The sequence below is a fragment of the Diabrotica undecimpunctata genome, chromosome 9 (genome assembly GCF_040954645.1).
Source record: "Diabrotica undecimpunctata isolate CICGRU chromosome 9, icDiaUnde3, whole genome shotgun sequence".
Lineage (NCBI taxonomy): Eukaryota > Metazoa > Arthropoda > Insecta > Coleoptera > Chrysomelidae > Diabrotica > Diabrotica undecimpunctata.
In genome coordinates this window covers 125,734,712-125,754,311 of record NC_092811.1, presented here as the reverse complement: position 1 = coordinate 125,754,311, position 19,600 = coordinate 125,734,712, and the positions used below count along the sequence as shown (strand labels likewise).

Below are 19,600 nucleotides of genomic sequence, written 5' to 3'. Positions count from 1 at the left end.
TTTTCTGAAAATAAGAATATTTTAGATAAAATGTTAAAGAATTTATATTGTAATAAAAAAGTTCCACACCAGATTAAAAAGTGAAAAAATGTTGGTGGTACTGTACTAAAGGAATGAAATTGTATCTGTCCTTTTAGACAAGGTGAAAAGCTTGGCTTCGTTCGGAAAAATATTCCCATGAGATGTTTTGCATAGTCATTTTCATGAGATGCCCCAAAATAAAGTTCAAGAGACCGCCCAGCAGAAAAGTTGTTCAAATTTTTACAATTTTTTTAAACAAATTTTATCAATCAATTTTTTCTGCCCGGACAATTTTTTTAATGTTTTGGATCATTCTGAACAAAATAGATACCTTGTAGTTGTTTGTAAACTTTATCGTTTTCGAGTTATAAACATTTTAAAACTGAAAAAAGAGTAAAATTACGATATCCAAAGTTTAAAAAGACAAGTAAATAATATTATTTTTTAATTTACCACCTATCTAGATTCAAGTTCAAACCTTGTTATATCATTTTCCATAAGGGCTTATTTCATTTTTCCGATAATATTTGGGGCTTAATTCATTTTAAAGTATTGTTTTTAATCAATAAAGAAGCGCCTATGATGGACGGACGCTCATGCTGCGGCGTGGGTAAGAGAAGCAAACAAGATCAAGCCATAGTCTACAAGCCCATGGAAGATTTGTAATAGGTCATTTGACCCAACATGAATCCCATGTAAAACAATACTACAATATCTGATAACAACTTTAGAAACTATGCCGTCCATTCTTATCAGTACATGTGAGTCACAGGTAAGATAAGCTTACCACTAAAGGGGGTAACTTTTTCCGGCTAAACATTTTTATGTGGCATTTATAACTTAGGTAAGTAATACAAAAATAATAACCTGCGACCTAATGCCGTACAAAAATATTGGTACCAGGAGCAGGGAAAGCTTCTAATTTTTATAAAATTTTCTTTCAATTTTTGGTAATTTGACACAGTACGGCAACACACAAAGTTTCGAAACGGTATATAAAATAATTATATATTTTGGCTGTGACAGGGGTGAGAAATCTTAATTTAAACCCCCATGCTTTGTGTACCTAATTGGCGGCACAGTTTCTAAAGTTGATATTACATATATTAGTATTGTTTTATAATTTGATTCATGCTGGGTCATATGACCCATTAAAACTGTCCAATGGGCTTGTAATATGTATAAAAAATGTATAAAATACACTTACCTTTCGGTTGACTAAGTTCAGAGGAAACTGTACATTTTCGACAAAAAATATGTTACATTTATACCCAATAATCATTGACGTAAATGGGGTAGATCGTGTTCCTTACCAATATTATTTTATTTTTATGGTCCACGATACATCTAGCGCACGATTTTTGGCATTTTAAAATTTAATATTTCTTATATTGTCGTTCGCTAATTAAATTTTAAATCTCCATATAGAGATTTGGAGCTGACATAAGTGGAGTAAACCGAGATTGGTTCAGAAGCTATAGTCAGCAGCCTTGGTACTGGACTCGGATGCAATATATCCATAACCTGGTCACGTGGTTACCTTAAACTCAGCTATCACTAACGCTACGAATACCGTAAAAATCGGACGGGTTAACTGACAACGACTAAAGCTACGGAATAAGAACTTAATGATGGAATTGCAATTGGGAACCTAAAATGTCCAAAACATGCTGCTGGTAGGCAAAATTCAGAGAATTGCCCAGTAACTGAAGACGTACAAAAGTAGACATAGCCGTTCTCCAAGATATCAGATTTAAAGGACAGAGATGCATAAATAAAAAATACCGGATTCTAGTTTTTTAAGATGTTTATAAGCTTAAAACTACAGTACTGTTGCAAACCTTCTTCTTCTTCTTCTTCCTTTATAAGCAATTCTGCTTGTTCATTGGCGAATTAATACCTAAGGTTGGAAGGTTGCTATGTTGACGACACAGGTCTCCTGAATTGTTATTCCATTCTTTTTTCTATTTTATGTCCATTCGTTCATACACTGTACGTTACATTTTCTTTTAATGTCTTCACTTCTCTTTTAATCTCTCAGCTTATTTCCTGTAATTATTCTCAGTACTCTTATCTCTGCCGTTTCCAGTAGCCTTTGCGTTGTGGCTGTGTTGGATCTTGTTTCTGATGCATATGTCATTATTATGCCATTATTAAAAGCCAAATTGAAGATTGCTGGGAAGACGCTGAAGATCAGAGTGGCTTTCGTACTGGTCGTTCTTGTATAGACAATGTGTTCTGCCTAAAACAAACCATAGAACAGCGTTTGGAACATAATATGGAGACACACATGGTATTTATTGATCTTCAAAAAGCGTATGACAGTGTCCCATTAGCCAAGCTATGGCAGGTGCTAGAAGACAAGAATATTCCACCGATTTACATTAATGCTGTAAGGGAGTTGTACGATGATATGACGAGTGTAATAAAGATTGGACAAAAAGTGAGAAAAAAGATAAAAGTGACCAAAGGACTTCGCCAAGGCTGCTGCATTGCACCTACACTCTTTAAGATTTATTTGGAGGGGGTTTTGGATATTTGGAAAAGAAAATGTCAACCTATGGGTGTTAAAATTGGAGACCATACACTGTACAGCTTGCATTTTTCTGATGACCAAGTAATACTTGCAGAAGATCAAGATGATATCCACTACATGTTACGAAAAATAGATGAAGAATATACGAGGCGTGTTTTTTAAGTAAGTACCGTTTTGGAATTAAAAAAAGACGTGCAAAGATATGGCAATAATTTTATTTTTACATGAAAGCCTGTACCTTAATCTACTTTTCTACATAATTTCCGTGAATATTGAGGCACTTGTCGTAACGTGGCACCAGTTTTTGAATACCCTCCTGATAAAATTCTGCCGCCTGACTTGTTAACCACTGCATCACAAATGTTTTGACTTCGTTATCGTCTTGAAGGCGCTGATCGCCCAGGTGTTTCTTCAAGTGCTGGAACAAATGGTAGTCGCTGGGCGCCAGATCAGGGCTGTATGGAGGATGATCTAGAGTTTCCCATTTAAATGATTTGATGAGATCTTTGGTCTGATTAGCCACATGTGGATGGGCATTGTCATGCAGCAAAACGATACCCTTACTCAACTTGCCACGTCTTTTGTTCTGGATTGCACGACGCAGATTTTTCAATGTCTCACAATAAGACGCTGCATTGATTGCCTCATTACGAGGCAGAAACTCCACTAGCAATACTCCTTTTCTGTCCCAAAAAACTGTGCACATGATTTTCCGAGCCGAAATTGTTTGCTTAAACTACACTCTTTTGGGTGATGATGAATGTCGCCATTCCATGGATTGTTGTTTTGATTCTGGTGTGACGTAGGCCACCCACGTTTCGTCACCAGTAACAATTTGGTCTAAAAAATCTTAACCTTCACTATGGTACCGCTCAAGGAAAGTCAATGCACTGCCTAAACGTTGGGTTTTGTGCAAATCCGTCAACATTTTTGGAACCCAATGTGAACACAATTTCCGGTAATTCAAGTTCTCGGTAACAATGCGATACAAAACACTACGAGAATACTGAGGAAAGCAGTCGGACAATGATGAAATTGTAAAGCGTCTGTTTTCTCTCACCTTTTCGTCCACTTTCTGCACCAAATTTTCATTAACGACCGGAGTACGCCCACTCAGTTCTTCATCATGCACATTTGTTCGGCCATCTTTAAATGCTCTCACCCATTTCCTTACAATTCCATCACTCATAATGTTTTGTCCGTAAACTTCAACGATCTCACGATGAATATCGATCGGTTTTACGCCTTTAGCACTAAGAAATCGTATAACAGCCCGTACTTCACAATCAGCGTGACTCACGATTGTTGGAGGCATCTTAAACACTGGAGTAAACAAGTATACAATGAAGAATCAGACTGTAATGGCGTCAGTGCGTAGACAAGAGATGTAGGTAACCAGCGCTCATGCGCGGAACGCCGACCGTAGCGCTGCGGCGGCGGAATCGCAAAACGGTACTTACTTAAAAAACATGCCTCGTACTAAGGTTAAAATAAACCGACTATTTTTAAACTTTGTTTATTTTAACCGACTCACTAAAAATTGTACAATGGGAATTCACTCTATAAAATATTGAGGTTACCATAACTCCTAAATAAAATCAAACAAATATGTCATTTATTTAGATATGCTAAAAAAATTTAAATTTTTATTCTTATAGTTGTAAGTATTAAAATATTCACTTTGTTTTACATATAATAATCAATTATTCTAATAAATTTACAGTTTTCTCCTGAAGAAGTCACAAAATCGTGACGAAATATTGAGACTGAACAAATAGAGTTTTATTTCCTGACCGATTGCTGATACTATAAATCAATATTTAAAACAGTATGGTCGAAAAATAATTTAAAATATATATATATATATATATATATATATATATATATATATATATATATATATATATATATATATATTTATATATATATATATATATATATATATATATATATATATACATATATATATATATATATATATATATATATATATATATATATATATATATATATATATATATATATATATATATAATGTCATTATTAATCTTACACTGGCTTATATATAAATTCTTGACTTCATCGCAGTGTTAATTTGTCTGTTTCGCCATATAGTGTTATTAAGGCATCCTGCCAGTCTGTCTGCTTTTGGTACTTGATCTCTCACTTCTTTGTCCAGGTCTCCATAACTAGACAGTGTAATTCCCAGGTATTTTATTTCCATTACTTATTCAATACTGATGCCATCAATTTCTATTTTACATCTGGTTGGTTCTTTGCTGACTACTATTATTTTAGTTTTCTGGGATAAGACTGTCATATTAAATTATTTTGCTCATATGCCTACCAGAGTATTTTTATTTCTTTGTTTCCCATTTTGTGTCCTCTTCCTTTGTTAACGATTTTGACGATTTCATCCACAATCAAATTGAAGAGCATGGGGCTCAATGAATCCCCTTGTCTTATTCCGCTGCCTATTTCTATAGGTTTTGTAAGTTTTCCATCTATTCTGACTTCTTTTTTGTTGTTTTGGTAAAAGGTTTCGATAGTTTTTATAATATTTAGGGGAACTTCTCTATTATACAGAAGATGGATTATGTTTTTAAGTCTTATTCTGTCAAACACTTTCTTTAGGTCAATCAGACACAGAAATACTGGTTTATTATACTCTAGTGATTTCTCAATAATTTGCCTTATAATAAATCTGTCACTCCAGTGAATAAGTGGTTAAGTCAATTTTGCATAGTTTTCAGGAGATGAGTTACAAGTTTTGACAACATGTCATAAATCGATTTTATACGATAGAATGCTAAAACATTTACAAAAAAATTAGATAGAATACAAATGTATTATTGGTCTCATTCTGTAACTGCTAAGTGATTAGGATACTGAGATATGAGACTTAACCATTTATTCACCGTCGACTTACCCAGTTATTCACATCAATATATTAATAAAAATAAGCCAATCTGTGTATTTTATTTCTTGGTTTAATGACTTAAAACATGAAAAAAGGATATCTCTTTTTTTTAAATTTAACAAAAACAGTTTAACAGTTTAAAAAACATTTATTATGAATTATTTTGGTGTATCTTCGTCAGGATCCAATTCTTCCAGGTCAGGATCATTGGCGACATCGTTTTTCGTTTTCAGGTTTTGATAAAATGAATGGAATGAAGGATCTATTAAAGGCAATAAAGACAATAAGTCTTTTTTCTTTTCTGCTGCTATCGGTACTGATTCGTTGTTAATATTGGGTAAACTAAATAATATAGTTGGACGTCCTCTACGAGCAAAATTTATTGTTTTGAAATGATCTTCTTCTTTTAATGAGCACTTAAATGAAATTTGGCCGCCGCTTTGAGCATATTGAAGCCATTGGACAGGTTTCCACAGAAACCGTTCGCCATCATTATCAATTTTTTTAATATTGTAAGGGCCATGTTTCTTCACAAGCGAATTAAAATCGAAGAAATTCTCTTTCAACACCATAACAATTTCAAAAGGATTTTTTTGTTTAGCAATTCTGATTAACTGTGCCCAGTCGTTAAGATGATTTATTTTTAAATTAGTTTTTTTCTTGGCCCTTTCAATAACGGAGTGGTCAGTATCACACTCCATATGGGTATGACCACTAACCAAAAATTTGTGGTTGATCTTCAGGTTTGCCTTTTGATTCACAAAATTAAGAAACATTAATGCAACGACGTTATTTTTATTTTGACCACCACACGTATCGGAATAAAATGTTACTTCTGTTTTTTCAGAAGACAAGTGTGTTAAAAAATGATTAAGGCATGAGGCGATTTCATTAGCTCCCCTGCCAGATATGGTTTCATCCCACAAGTAGCAAGTTGCTTTGTCTGTTACCATGTCATGCACCGTGAGGTTAAAGCTCCACAGCTGCCTCTTGTAGAAAGAAACTGAGGTTGTAAGGTAAGGGGTAGGCAGGCACTGTTGCAAGTCAAATGCATAAACTCCTTTCGATTGATTTTCTTTAGCAATTGCCTTGTCTCGACTTTTCTGCTCATAAGCAAATTGAGCCATGTTATGATGTTCGTCTCTTTCGGCTATTAATTGGGTTTTATATTCTCCTGAGGATAATTTAATTTATACATTAAAATTGTCACATTTGTGACATGTATCTTGCTTTGGTTTTTAAAAAGCTAAACCTAAATCACGAAAGATTTTAGTGTAAATAGTTAGGCAAACAGAATATGCTCGTCCTTCCTTATACAAATCAAACATTTTTGAAATAGTCAAATTGGATGGTAAAAATTTCTTATTAGTTCGATTTCGACAATAGTGGCTCTCGTAATTGGGGAATGACAAAATATGGGACTTGACATCCTGCAAATCTTTTAAGCTCCATTTACTTTGAGGCGAGGCTACACTTCGTTGGTCTTTTTGTATTATACCACTTGCAGAATTGGTCTTTTTTTCTATTACTAATTGGACAAAACCTTTTGTTTCGCCCAATATTTTTTGGAAACAATCTCGGCATACTTTTACTTTTTGTTTATCAATTATTAAATGGTACGAGCAACTGCATGACCTGTCTTTTTTTTGGATTAATAATATTTTTTTTAGTCTTTTTATCATTTATTTCTATTAAAGAACCAACGTAACTGGCCCTCTTGTTTCTACTTCCTAAATTCCAATAGTTTTCGAAGCAAATTTTTTTATCATTTTCTGTTATCCTGTCATCGCATTTCATTCTACATGATTTTAAAGTACCCATTGTTCGTTCAGAAATTATTTTTCCTTTTTCGGTTATATATGATTTTCCTAAATTTCTCAATTTTTTGCATTCGGCTCTCTGACGTCTGGATCTCCCTCTTTTAATATCTTTTTTATTATTATTAGTTCTTACCTCAACAACTTCAGTGTTACATGAATTACTTCCATTGTTGTCTTCTTGGCACATATTTGTTTTTTTCGTCCGCTTAATGTTGGAGTTTCCTTCATCTGACGAGCTTGAATATCCAGGCTGTGGTAAATAAATCGGATCAGCAATGCTATCATCTGAACTGAAATCTTCCAGCACGCCAACTGCAACGATATTACTAGCTGATGATGTATTTGCGACATCCACATCTGAAACAAAGAACTGTTCTAGAAAGGTTTTGCACAAATCTAAGTAAGTACCTTACCTTTCATTAAATCGCTATCATTATTGTCCTTTAGTTTGTTTGAATCAAAAGCAGGCAGCACAATCTTTTTTGACAAAGCTTTTTGTTTTAATTCTCTCAAAAATATTGACCGGGAATGCATATTTTAAACAGAATGCAGAAATAGTACGAAGAAATAATGTTATCAGTCACAGAGTAAAAATAAAATGAATGTAAATTTTTAATTTATCCTCGATAATAATATCGTTATATGCGCGTGTACTTCCCCGAATAGTGTTAATTAATAATTCAATAAATGTACATACAACGCTATCTAACGACTAGTGTATAACTACGCTGTAGCTCATCCAAAGGTATCTGCTTTGGATTGTAAATTAGCCAGAAAATGTCGTGATGTAATAACTTATATTATAGTTAACCAGTTGTGCACACTGGTCCAAAAAAAGGTCAACTCGACTTAACCTGTTAAGCACAGAAAACGATTATTGGTCCTAACTGGGCAGGTTAATTTAACCATTTATTTCCTAAGACATTATTTTATATGTTATTAGGTAAGTCGAGTTAATCTAAATAGTACATAAATTTTAAAGATGGCCAAAAATACACATACGTATAACTTTGGCTAGAGTCAGCTTACAACTTAACTACTTGTTCACAACATCGGAGTTCACATTCTTTCCTCATTTGTGCACTTAACCCATTTTGGCAAAAATTCAACTTAACCACTTATTCATTGGAGTGACAGAAATATTGCATCTGTACACGATCTTCCACTCCGAAAACCCTGTTGTTCATCTGCTAAACGTATCCTCTGATTTATTGGTACTTGTAAAATTTTAGTTGTAAGTTGTAGGGTAGTATTTAACAAGTTTATACCTCTGTAGTTTTCTGGTTTTTTTATTTCCTTTTTTGAATAGTAGTATTTTGCAACCCTATTTTACAATGTTTCCCATAAACATTTTTATAGTTAAAATCGTTAAATGCTAACTCAAAGAGTTCTTATTTAACATTCCTAGAGTTGGGATGTAGAAAACTTCAGATTTCCAGATAATTTAACAATTTCAACTATGGTTTCATCCATTTAAACCCAACCACTGTTTGTTTTTGAGTTTATTTTTGCAAGTACTACAAAGTTCACTGAAGATGGACTGATTAGTCTAAAAACATTTTGAACTTGATCCTTCTGGATTTTTAAATTTACTTTTTAATCAAGCTATGAAAACAAGCTCAACTATGAACACATATTCTACTCTCAACTTATCCTTTTTCCTTTTATCTTTCTCTGTTTTTATTTTTTCTAGTAGTTGCAGACATGTAGAGCACATATCTGTTTAGGACTGCCAAATCCTAAATTGTATTCAGTGTTGAAAATATGCCTGAAGTAAGATTTTTTTGCCGATGCTGAACATTAATTTTTGTATAGTTTGTACAGTTTTCCGATATTTAGATCACTTGGCAAATCTATACCGATTGAACTTTGGTTTCGACAATAATGTGGTTCTGAACACTGAAGTTTACGAATAAATACATGTACTAATACCTTTTTAGACTTAAATAGGTTGGTAACTCTATACTTACGAAAGACATTTAAACCAAATTTGAGACACGTACTTTTTTCAAGAAGAGCGCTACTAAAAACTTCTGGCAAACGCTTATAGATTGTTTATCAACTTTTATATACCTTATGGTACACTGCTTGATTGCTTTTAATGGAATTACTATGTTATTAAGGTATTCAGTCTGCTTCAGATATTCGGTATGCGATTGCCGATCACCAAAATAAGTTAATAAGTTAGTTTTATAAACAAATCTCTTTGGAAGTCAAATAATATATGTAATAAACTCATGTAATGAATACTTGGAATACAAAAAAAAACGGCAATATGACTGCATAACTGATACTAATATTTTTATTTTTAATAGGATTCTCCATTCAACAAAACGTGCTTATTCTCAAGATTATCAGAATGAAATTCACCCTATCACATTTCTGTAAACATATTTTAGTGAGTGTGAGAGCCATTAACGAATTTAAACATGAAACAAATCAGGAATTGATGAATTTAAAACAGTATTATTAATTTTTTTAGTCAATTTTCAAAGCGAATATGGTTCGCGGTTCGAGTTACTCGAAAAAATTCTACATAGATCCTTAGAAGTTTTGTCCGTCACTAAATTAACATATGTCTAAATTGGACTTACGGTACGGCCCTGATAAACAAACGAACTTACCTCTCTTTTTTCGCCTTGTTTGTCTTTCAGTTGTGTGGCTGTGCAATCCGTTTTCGTGCATGGTTTTTATCTAAAGGCATGGGAAAAACATCCATCTTAATAAAAAAATTATAGATATATATATATATATATATATATATATATATATATATATATATATATACCCGGTATTTAGGCGGCACACGCCCTTCCGGTAGGGATCTATGGAGGAGTATCACCAAGCCGCAAGCCCTTATCTCTTGCCGTACTGCTCCACCATAGGCCGATCAGATACCAGCATATTCTAGACTAAGCCGCAGATTCATTTTAGAATTTTAAACTGCTGCGTTAGCCTTTTTGTTTTCTGTCACCGAGCTGGGGATCGAACTGACATCTCTCGCAGTGAAACGAAGGAGAAGCCAGCCGCCCAGCTCGCTTGGCTATCCGATCGACAAAAAAAAAATAAAAAAATAGAAAAATTATAGATTTCTCTTTTAATCACAGCAACTCTTATTTAAAGTGCAAAAAACTGAAGACGTAACAACATAGAAATGATATAAGAAGCCATTCGAATAAAGCGCTCCTATTGGCTGGCGTGCACGTACAACGTACATGCGTACATGTAGCTACGTTTAATACTAAGTTTATGTGGACGTCACAAGTTTTTTTCCAAACAATTTTTTTTAATTAAAATAACTCTAGATTAAGCTAAATTTAATCCCAAACTGTTTCTTTGGGTAATAGGCTGTCTCAAAATGAAAAAGTTTTCATCAAAATGTCAATTTCTAAAAATTTTGGATATAGCTATTTTTGATACTATACCCCTGATCTTGCTTTAACATTTATTTAGTATTGATGAGGATTTTTTGTTTTTTTTTTATTTAATTATTTAATGTCGCCTAAACCACTGAGGTTATAAACAACAACAATGGAAAATACATTTTAAAACAAAGAAAGATAATATTAATTACATGAACTAGATGATCCACAACCTCGTAACCGTGTACTCCAATATGAGATGGAGCCCAGATTAATACCACGTGTTTGTTTTCCTTTGCAGCATTATAAAGTTCTTTGTAAATGTCTTGTTAATGAATTTTATAGCTTCAAGGATTGCGTATAGTTCTGCATTGGAGATGTTGTTATGCAGCATGTTGAGTCCAGTTGTTATGCAACTTAAATTTAGCATAATGAGTATTTAAGAAAATATCTGCCCCCACTCCGTCCGTTGTTTTTAATGCATCTGTGTAGATCTGTAGGTAGTCGCTAAATCTATCCATAATATCTGTGAAGTGGTTTATTAATATGGTTGGTGGGGTTTCATGTTTATTAAATTTTGAAAGATCAGAGATCGCTAGTGGTTTATTTACAGTCCATAGAGGAGTAGGGTTTTCGGAAGGGTGGTATATTGTCGGTAATATTATGCTATATTTATGAAGTAATCGGTTAATTCTTTCATAGAAAGGCAGATTGCATTGAGGGTGAGATGAGCAGTAGTGGCTGAACCGATTGTTATGAACGTTATGGTAGACTGGGTTATCTGGAGAGGATTAAACTTTACAAGCAAACGACAAACTTAAAAAATTTCTTTTAAATTTTAGAGGGATTTGCCTTGACTCACTGCATATACTTGGTATGGCGTTCGAAAGGCACTTAAAGCGACTCGCAGTCCCGTATTTTTAATTACATCTAGTTCTTTAAGAACAGATTTCTTGGCTAAGTTATGTACCACTGAGCAATACTCATTTTTGATAGAACTAAGGATGAAAATATTTGTAGAAGAGTTGCCTTAGGTAATGTTTGACAGTGTCTTCAAAATATTAATGCTTTGCTGGCAAGTACCTTTTAGTTTTTTAATGTGACTTTTTCAAACCAATGTTTTGTCAAATGTAAGAAAGAGGGATTTATTTTTTTACAAAGATCAAATTCTTACCACTTAATGTTAAAATTGAATTATCCTCTTTTCGCTTTTTTTCAGTAGAGCAAGCATTTTTTTTTCGTTAGAGAAGCTGAGTCCTGTTTTGTCCTATTTAAATGTTCCGAGTTGAAGAAAATTTTGAATAAAATTTAGGAATTGTCCATTAATACCCCAGGGCTGAAGCTTTTTTATTATACCATATCTCCATGTGCAATTATAGGCTTTTGTTATATCGCAGAAAATAGCTAGACAGTGTTGTTTGTTAATAAGTGCTTCGTAAACTTCGGATCCAAGATCAACTAGGTTATCCGTGGTTGATCTATTTCAACGAAAGCCGTTTTGATCCGGGTTAAGTAATTTTTTATCTTTCAGAAACCATGTAAGGCGACGGTTAATAATACTTTAGAATGGCTTACAGGTTGACGAGGTTAGGGATATAGGTCTATAGATCTGGGGATCTAATTTCGGATATATGATTCTGACTAAGATTTTGGAAAGTAGGGCTATATCTACATTTGGTTCAAAACATTAAGGAGGTATGTTCTAGCGTTTGTGCTTACTTTGTGGAGAAAAATTATCGGTATATCATCTGGATCCGGAGAAGAGTTTTTTATGCCAAACAATGCTTCCTCCAGTTCTTCAAGTGATGATGAAAGTGGAAGCAAAATGATGTTTAACTATTCAGACAAGTTTATATATAAAAATCAATAAAAAGATGAAATATTCCAATATTCCAAATTTTTGCACATACGTGTCATCCTACTAAATGTGCTGTAGATGTGATGAAAACAAACTATAAATATTTCCAATAATATATATATTTACTGAAATTATTGAAATAGTGTTATTTTTTTACATTTAAAATTCAATATCTAATAAACTATTACAATGGTTATTCCTGGTAAAATTTACATCAAAACTTTATGTTTAGTGTAAGATTTACAACACGGGATAAACACCTTGATTGTTAATGCTACAGATGTTATTTCCTCTTGCTATTCTTATATATCCTTTTTCTCCCCATGTTGGTCCCCACGAATTTTTGACAATAAAATACTCGTCAGTATATCCTACAGCAAGAACGGCGTGATCGATTTCTCCACAATTTGTATTATTATAAACACCTCCTACATAAGAGTCCGTCCAAATGCTTGCCGCAACGAGAACGGATATTGGTCCAACTTTAGCTAAAACGAAAAAATATATTTATATTTACTTAATAAGAATCACAGAGTATAATGCAAAAGTATGAAATACATTTATTATTTCAGAAACAGATGAGTCTTAAACTATATTACTTTTAATTTTTGAAAGGCTATCAATTGCTATACATTTGAGTCCATGGTTCTTTATCCGTGCATCATTAATACCTGGCGAGATAAAACACATACTTTTATCTAGCATCATTGTCTTTCAAGCATGAAACTAAAGACAAACCAGTTACAGTTCACCAAAAATAGCTGAAAGTCTGAAATTAACCACGCTCATGATGCACATTCGTCATCCGACGGATCTCGCATTGAGCGTCCACTTAATATCTACCGTTTGTGACGTGAAAAGTCGGTACAGTCTGAAAACATTTTTTGTAAGTACGAACCGCAAAGGAGAGTCATTTCCAAATTTGCAAATCTGTGTTTTGTACCTATATTAAACATAGAGTTTAAATCGAATCTGAAGGAAAAAGTTTTAAATAATCAGACACGGGAAGTGATAGCAAATGTGATTCATTTTATGAGAAAGGAATCCAAAGACAATAAACCGTATAGAAATTTGAAAAAAGTGCAGGAGTGTGTGGTATTGGCAACAGGTGTTAGTTTAAGCAGCGTTCAAAAAATTGCTCGGGAAATGCAATTAATTGAAGACGGCCAATGTTCCTTATTTGTAACTCAAAAAAAAGAGGAATAAAAGCGCTTGAAAAACGTGCTTAGACGATTTTAATATATGGCGGTTTCGACGTTATATAATGAATTTTTGTATACAAACACAAGTGCCAACTGTGAAACGCATACACAGAACATTTGCAGACGAGTACAATTATTCAGGTTTCATAGAAAGCCTACAAACAGTAATTAGAAAAAAGGGATTTCGTTGGCGAAAAACCAGAACTAATAGAAAATTATTAATGAAAAAGCCCAATCTTCAACATAGACTGAATTTCTTACGTAGTATAAAACATTACAGGAACGCAAATCGCATAATTATATACATGCATGAAACATACGTCTATTCATCTCATACCTACCAAAAGAGCTGGTCTAATAATTCAAACAAGGGCCTACAAAAACCAGTATCTAAAGGACAGATGCTTGTGATAGTGCATGCTGGAGGTGAAAGTGGTTTTGTTAAAAACGCTTATCTGCGCTAGAAATTTACTATAAAAACAGGAGATTATCATGATGCAATGAACTACGACAATTACAAAAAGTGGCTTCAGGATAAGCTGATACCAAATTTGCCCCCGAACAGCGTTTTAGTGATTGATAATGCACCGTATCCAAACGTACAAACTGGGAAATGTCCAACTATGTCTTCCAGAAATGCAGAAATGCAGCAGTGGATAACAATTCAAAAAATTTCGTTTACAGATGACATGTTGAAATTTGACCTATTATAAAATTATAAAATTACTACAATATAAAATTAGAAAACCTCGCTTTAAAACGTATAATTTTGACAAAATACTCGAGTATAAAGGACATTCAGTTTTACGGTTACCCCCGTATCATTCGGATTTGAATCCTATAGAGTTAGTATGGGCTTCTATGAAGCAATATGTAGCTGAAAAAAATGTCAGTTTTGATTTTACATTAGTGAAAAGTTTGTGTGATGAATTTGTTAATTCGTTTCCAATCGAACAATAGAAAAAGAGATGTGAACATGTTAAAAAAATAGAACAAGGTTATATGACACAACGGCCAGCTTTTGACATCGTAATGGATCAAATAATCATAAACGTAGGTGTCGATAGTGACAGTGATTCTGAATATGACGAGATGGACTCTGATTCTGAGTCAGATGGTTCAGAAATATGGACCTGAGACACTCATGTTGACCTGTTTTCAAAGTTTACACTTTTTTAATACTTTGGGTAAATATTCAAAGATGAATGATGAATTCATTGATGAGCCTTGTTTGGCCATTTCACCTGCTTTTTTATTGCCCTTATGACCCTCGTGCTTCGATACCCAGGCTACCGTGATCTTGCTACGGACTTCTAGTTTATTTAGGGCACATACACAATCCCATACTAGCTTAGAATTGACCTCTACAGAATTGGGTGCCTTAAGAGCTGCCTGACTATCTGTGATGGTAGCAACTGAACGCAATGTTCTTTTCTGTTTTTCTATTTTTTCCACGTAGTGATAGATTGCCTGGAAAACTGTCACATCGTTATAGACTTACCGGGAAATTAATCCCTTGATTTGTCCCTACTATGCCGTCACCCACACCCTCCGATGTGTTTGAGCCATCCGTGTTTCAGGTAGCAGCAGCTTATATAGGTACACCTTTATTCCAGTCTTCAGATACTCCCTTATTTAAGAAAAGAAATAAACCTAATGCAATAATTATCGTCCAATCAGACTAATTTCTATTATCGGCGAGGTCATGGTTTCCATTATTTCAAAAGCTATGGTATCCGCGTAAATTTAAAGATTTGGATTAAAAATTTTCTATCTGACAGATACTTCAGGGTTTGTGTTGGGGCAGACTACTCTCTAGATAAGCCAGTCAAGAGTAGACCAAAAGAACCAGTAATTACTTTATTATTGAGCATCCCTTAGACTCGGTAAACTCTCACAACGATCTCGGACTGATAATTAATAGTGACTTAAATTGTCACATAGTATTGGTGTGTAAAGGTGCAAACAATACAGTACAACTTGAGCTTTTGAATAATTAAAAAATAAAAAAGCTTATATAAAGGAAACAAAAAAACTAGAGCTTCAAATCTCTCCACCTTTTCCTCTTTTTTCAAATACTAAAGACACTTTAGAATACAAATGGCTCTATATGAATAAAACCAAATTTTTCCAGGCTGATATTAGCATTGATTTTACTATACTTACAAATCGCCGAAACTAAATCCTTTTCAGTTGGATTAACACGTTTGTATCCTGAAAGCTTGGTAATGGATTTTCGTGCATTTTTATTACATCTATCATTTCTTGCAACGTATGGATAATCCGCTTCGGAACTGATACCCTCCTTCTGCACATATTTGAAAGCAACCGCCGGATATCCACCGCGGCAACCATAATTGTCCCTATTGCAGTCGACAAGATTTTGTGGGCTCAAAGAAATTTTTTGTTTTTTGTGGATTGCTACTTGTCCCTCTAGAGCTCCAATCTAAAAAAAAACGCAGAATTATTTTTCTATTACTCTTCAGTGATAAGGTGGTTTTCGCTTAGCACTAGACTATAATATTTTTAAAAATTTACTTTACGGAATATTCATTATCGCTTCTTATTTACGTGCCATATCAGAGTTATCCAACGTTGGCGATCAACATTGCGAAGGCTTCTTGATCTTCTTCCACATGGAATAATTTTCCTGCATTTAATATCTGAGTCCTTTCGCAAATATTATTTAGGCAAGAAATCTATGGCCTTCTATTTTGCCGTTAACAATAAGTTGTTGTATTCTATATCGATTTTCCCCTTACGATATGTCCCAGATAAGACATTTTCTCGTGTTTAACAGTCTTTAGCAATGCCCCAATTAATGGAAATATGCCACAATTTTTTAAGGTTAAAATAAGTTTATTGACGCTTCAATCCCCACTTCGGAAATCATTCTTAAAATACAAAATAATAATAAATTAAACAAATTTTGTACTTTTTTTGTTACTTGGTGAAAAATTCTTCTAATAATTTAATTTTATCTGACTCATTTATATTGACAATTCAGACAAATATTATACATTTTAAAGTAGATGACTTTAACCCTTAAGGATGGAATTAAGTGGATGTTTTTATTTGGCTCCAAATTTGTATTACTTGTGAATAAATATTTTTTTTACAAAAGTCTTCTTGCATTTCATTATTTTGTGCAAATCCTTTAGGTAGATCACACTCTCGGGGTAGACCGCATACTATAGTAGCACCTTTTTTTCTAATCTAGACAATTTAAATTTAACTTTAATAAAAAATCGAAAAATAATATTAGAAATATATGGATAAATATGAATAGTACATTTGCGAGCATGGACTTTAAGGATCGTATGGAAGTTTAGATTTGCCTTCTTCTTTCTAAATGTTATGGTATAACACCTTATCCGTGGTACAGTATTGTTTGTCTACTAAAAATGTCTTCATTGGAATCTAGGCCAGTAAGTAAGTGACCCTGTATTTACCTTATTGTATTTTCTTTCATTAATTATTCGTTTATTTTGTATTAGGGATAGAATTGTGTATTTGTCTGATTGATGATTGTATTGCAACTGGTTGAATGACATACCTATGCCATTTATAAAAAAACTAAAATAATTAGTTAATGTAGAGACATTAGAGACCATGTAGAAATTTACTAATTTCCTAACTGAAAGTATAAAAAATAAAATATATATAAAAAACACCTACCGCACTAAATGCCCAACAGCCTCCACAGTTACCCTGTTCCCTTACAGGTAATACTGCCCCTTTTTGTCGCCAATCAACGGATGCTGCTAAAAGTTCATTTGGATCAGCTTTGTATACTCCTAAACTATCTCCAAGTATTGGTTGTTTAGCAATTTCTTTATTTAGGATAGATTCGAGCTCTTCTTCGGTCCAATCTGAAAATTTAGTAATACCCTGGAACCATCCTACCTCGCCCTTTGCGTATTTTTCGTTGTGCAGTTCAATTTTACGAAGCTTATTTTGAAAAATTTGGAATCTGTATTTGTCTTCTGCAAGTCCATAATGTCTTGAAAATTTATCCTTAAAATGAGATAGTAAATTAATATTTTATCTTTCATTTTAAAATAATAACAAAAGAATGTACAAATATATTCAGAGATAAATAAGAACCGAAATACGAAAGGCCAAAAAAAATTTGTTAAAAACACAGTGTAAAGAGATAGAGTTGTTGAAACAAAAACACGATACATTTAATATGCATAAAAACGTAAAAAAAAACCAGCTGGTGTTCAAAAACCTAACAGAGCTAGCAAACTGCAAGATCAACAGGGAAACATCATCACAAGATAATATTCAAGAAATATGCATATGGACCAAATACATACAAGAACTCTTTGATGATCATGGGTCCGAACAACCTTCGTCCTACATATTATGTAATAACCACTTATCAATTATACATGTAATGACATTTAAACGGAGTAATACCAAGATCATGTCTAAAGTCAACGTTCATTGCTCCACCATAGAAAACAAAATCCGTATTGTGCAATCCGAGCCATCAACAGAGAAAGCTAAATCTGCATTTCAAAAAATGGCTAAGGTATTCAAATGCCACGATTTATCAGTACCCATAAAAATCAAGTTACTACGATGTTATATCTTTCCTATACTGTTGTACGGAGTTGAGTTGTGGACTCTAACAGATACTACTTGCAAGAAAATTGAGACTTTGGAAATGTGGCTTTATCGTCGAAGCCTGAAGATATCCTATACTGACCACGTTACTCACCTAGACGTTTTATTAAGAATACAAAACGAAAAAGAGTTGTTAACCACACTTAAAAAGATATGGGTTACTGCAATTAAATCTACAAGGAAAAGTAGAAGGAAGAAGGATATCCTGGCTAAAAAATCTACGTACTTGGTTCAACACAGCAATCACAAATCTATCTATAGACTATATTACAGATATAGCTACGAATAGCATCTATATTATAATGTTTTAAAGCATTGAACAAATACGATTAGATCGATACTACTAAGCAACTGTTACAATCGAAAAATTATTTGCTGTCATTAAATTCTCTCATTACATTACCGTTACTAGTTACTCTGTATCCATTATGATTTATAATTTTTGGATTCTTGTATTATTTGCAGCATCACTTTTTTTAGACTGGGCTCATCACATAAATATAAACATGCTAAATACAGTATCACACGGTACCCAAATCAATAAATGAATGAAAATAATTATAAAAAAAAAACAGACATACTATTGGAAGAAATTAAAGCTGCTATAAAGAAAATAGCACAGCATAAATGTTCTAATTTGCATACATAAATCTTCTATTTTAGCGACAGAATCACTTGGAGAGAGGAAAGTAACGAACAAATAAAAAGAGAACACCGGCAGAGCTTCTCAAAACAGATGGAACACGACTTCTGCGCAACACAAAAAGAAATATGTAAAATGATCAGAGGACAAATAAAAGAGATGAACGAACGAATAAAAAAAGAAAAACATTTAGAAGGAAACACGGGTACACTACTTTTGATCCCTATTTACTAAAGGTGACGATAATGGACCACCACCACCAGAGGTGACAAAAAACGAAGAAATAAATATTGAGGAGGAAGAGGTAAAGGAAGCATTAAGGAAATTAAAAAATAGAAAATCACACAAAATTGACTGCACTATGACCCGCTTATAGCTTCAAGAAAAAAAAGCTAAGAATAAGGAGCGTACAAAATCTAGGAAAAACCCATTCTTGGCTCTTGTGTATGGTATGGTTTATAATAGTAAAAAAAAATAGACTTACTTTGAAAGAAATCCATTCCTCATAATCTTCATCCACTCCAGCGGAGATTGCAACAATAAGAGCAGCAATAGCAACACAAACTTTCATTATGATTTTTCTACAATATAATTAGACATAAT

At 33.3% G+C, this 19,600-nt stretch overlaps 1 protein-coding gene across 1 annotated transcript; it reads right to left on the bottom strand.

Moving 5' to 3' along the window:
- Window positions 1-12,662: 12,662 nt before the first annotated feature.
- Window positions 12,663-19,600, bottom strand: LOC140449987 (cathepsin L-like proteinase). The gene is made up of 4 exons (XM_072543405.1): window positions 19,482-19,600; window positions 17,398-17,736; window positions 15,886-16,165; window positions 12,663-13,005 (listed from the first exon to the last, which is right to left on the bottom strand). Exons 1-4 carry the CDS (start codon window positions 19,566-19,568, stop codon window positions 12,758-12,760), a joined length of 954 nt encoding a protein of 317 aa, XP_072399506.1. The 5' UTR covers window positions 19,569-19,600; the 3' UTR covers window positions 12,663-12,757.

Coding starts and splice junctions, on each gene's coding strand:
- LOC140449987 (XM_072543405.1), bottom strand. CDS start 19,568: ATGAAAGTTTGTGTTGCTATTGCTGCTCTTATTGTTGCAATCTCCGCT. Junction 17,737..19,481: donor AGGAATGGATTTCTTTCAAA/GTAAGTCTATTT, acceptor TCTCATTTTAAG/GATAAATTTTCAAGACATTA. Junction 16,166..17,397: donor GCTGTTGGGCATTTAGTGCG/GTAGGTGTTTTT, acceptor GTTTTTTTTTAG/ATTGGAGCTCTAGAGGGACA.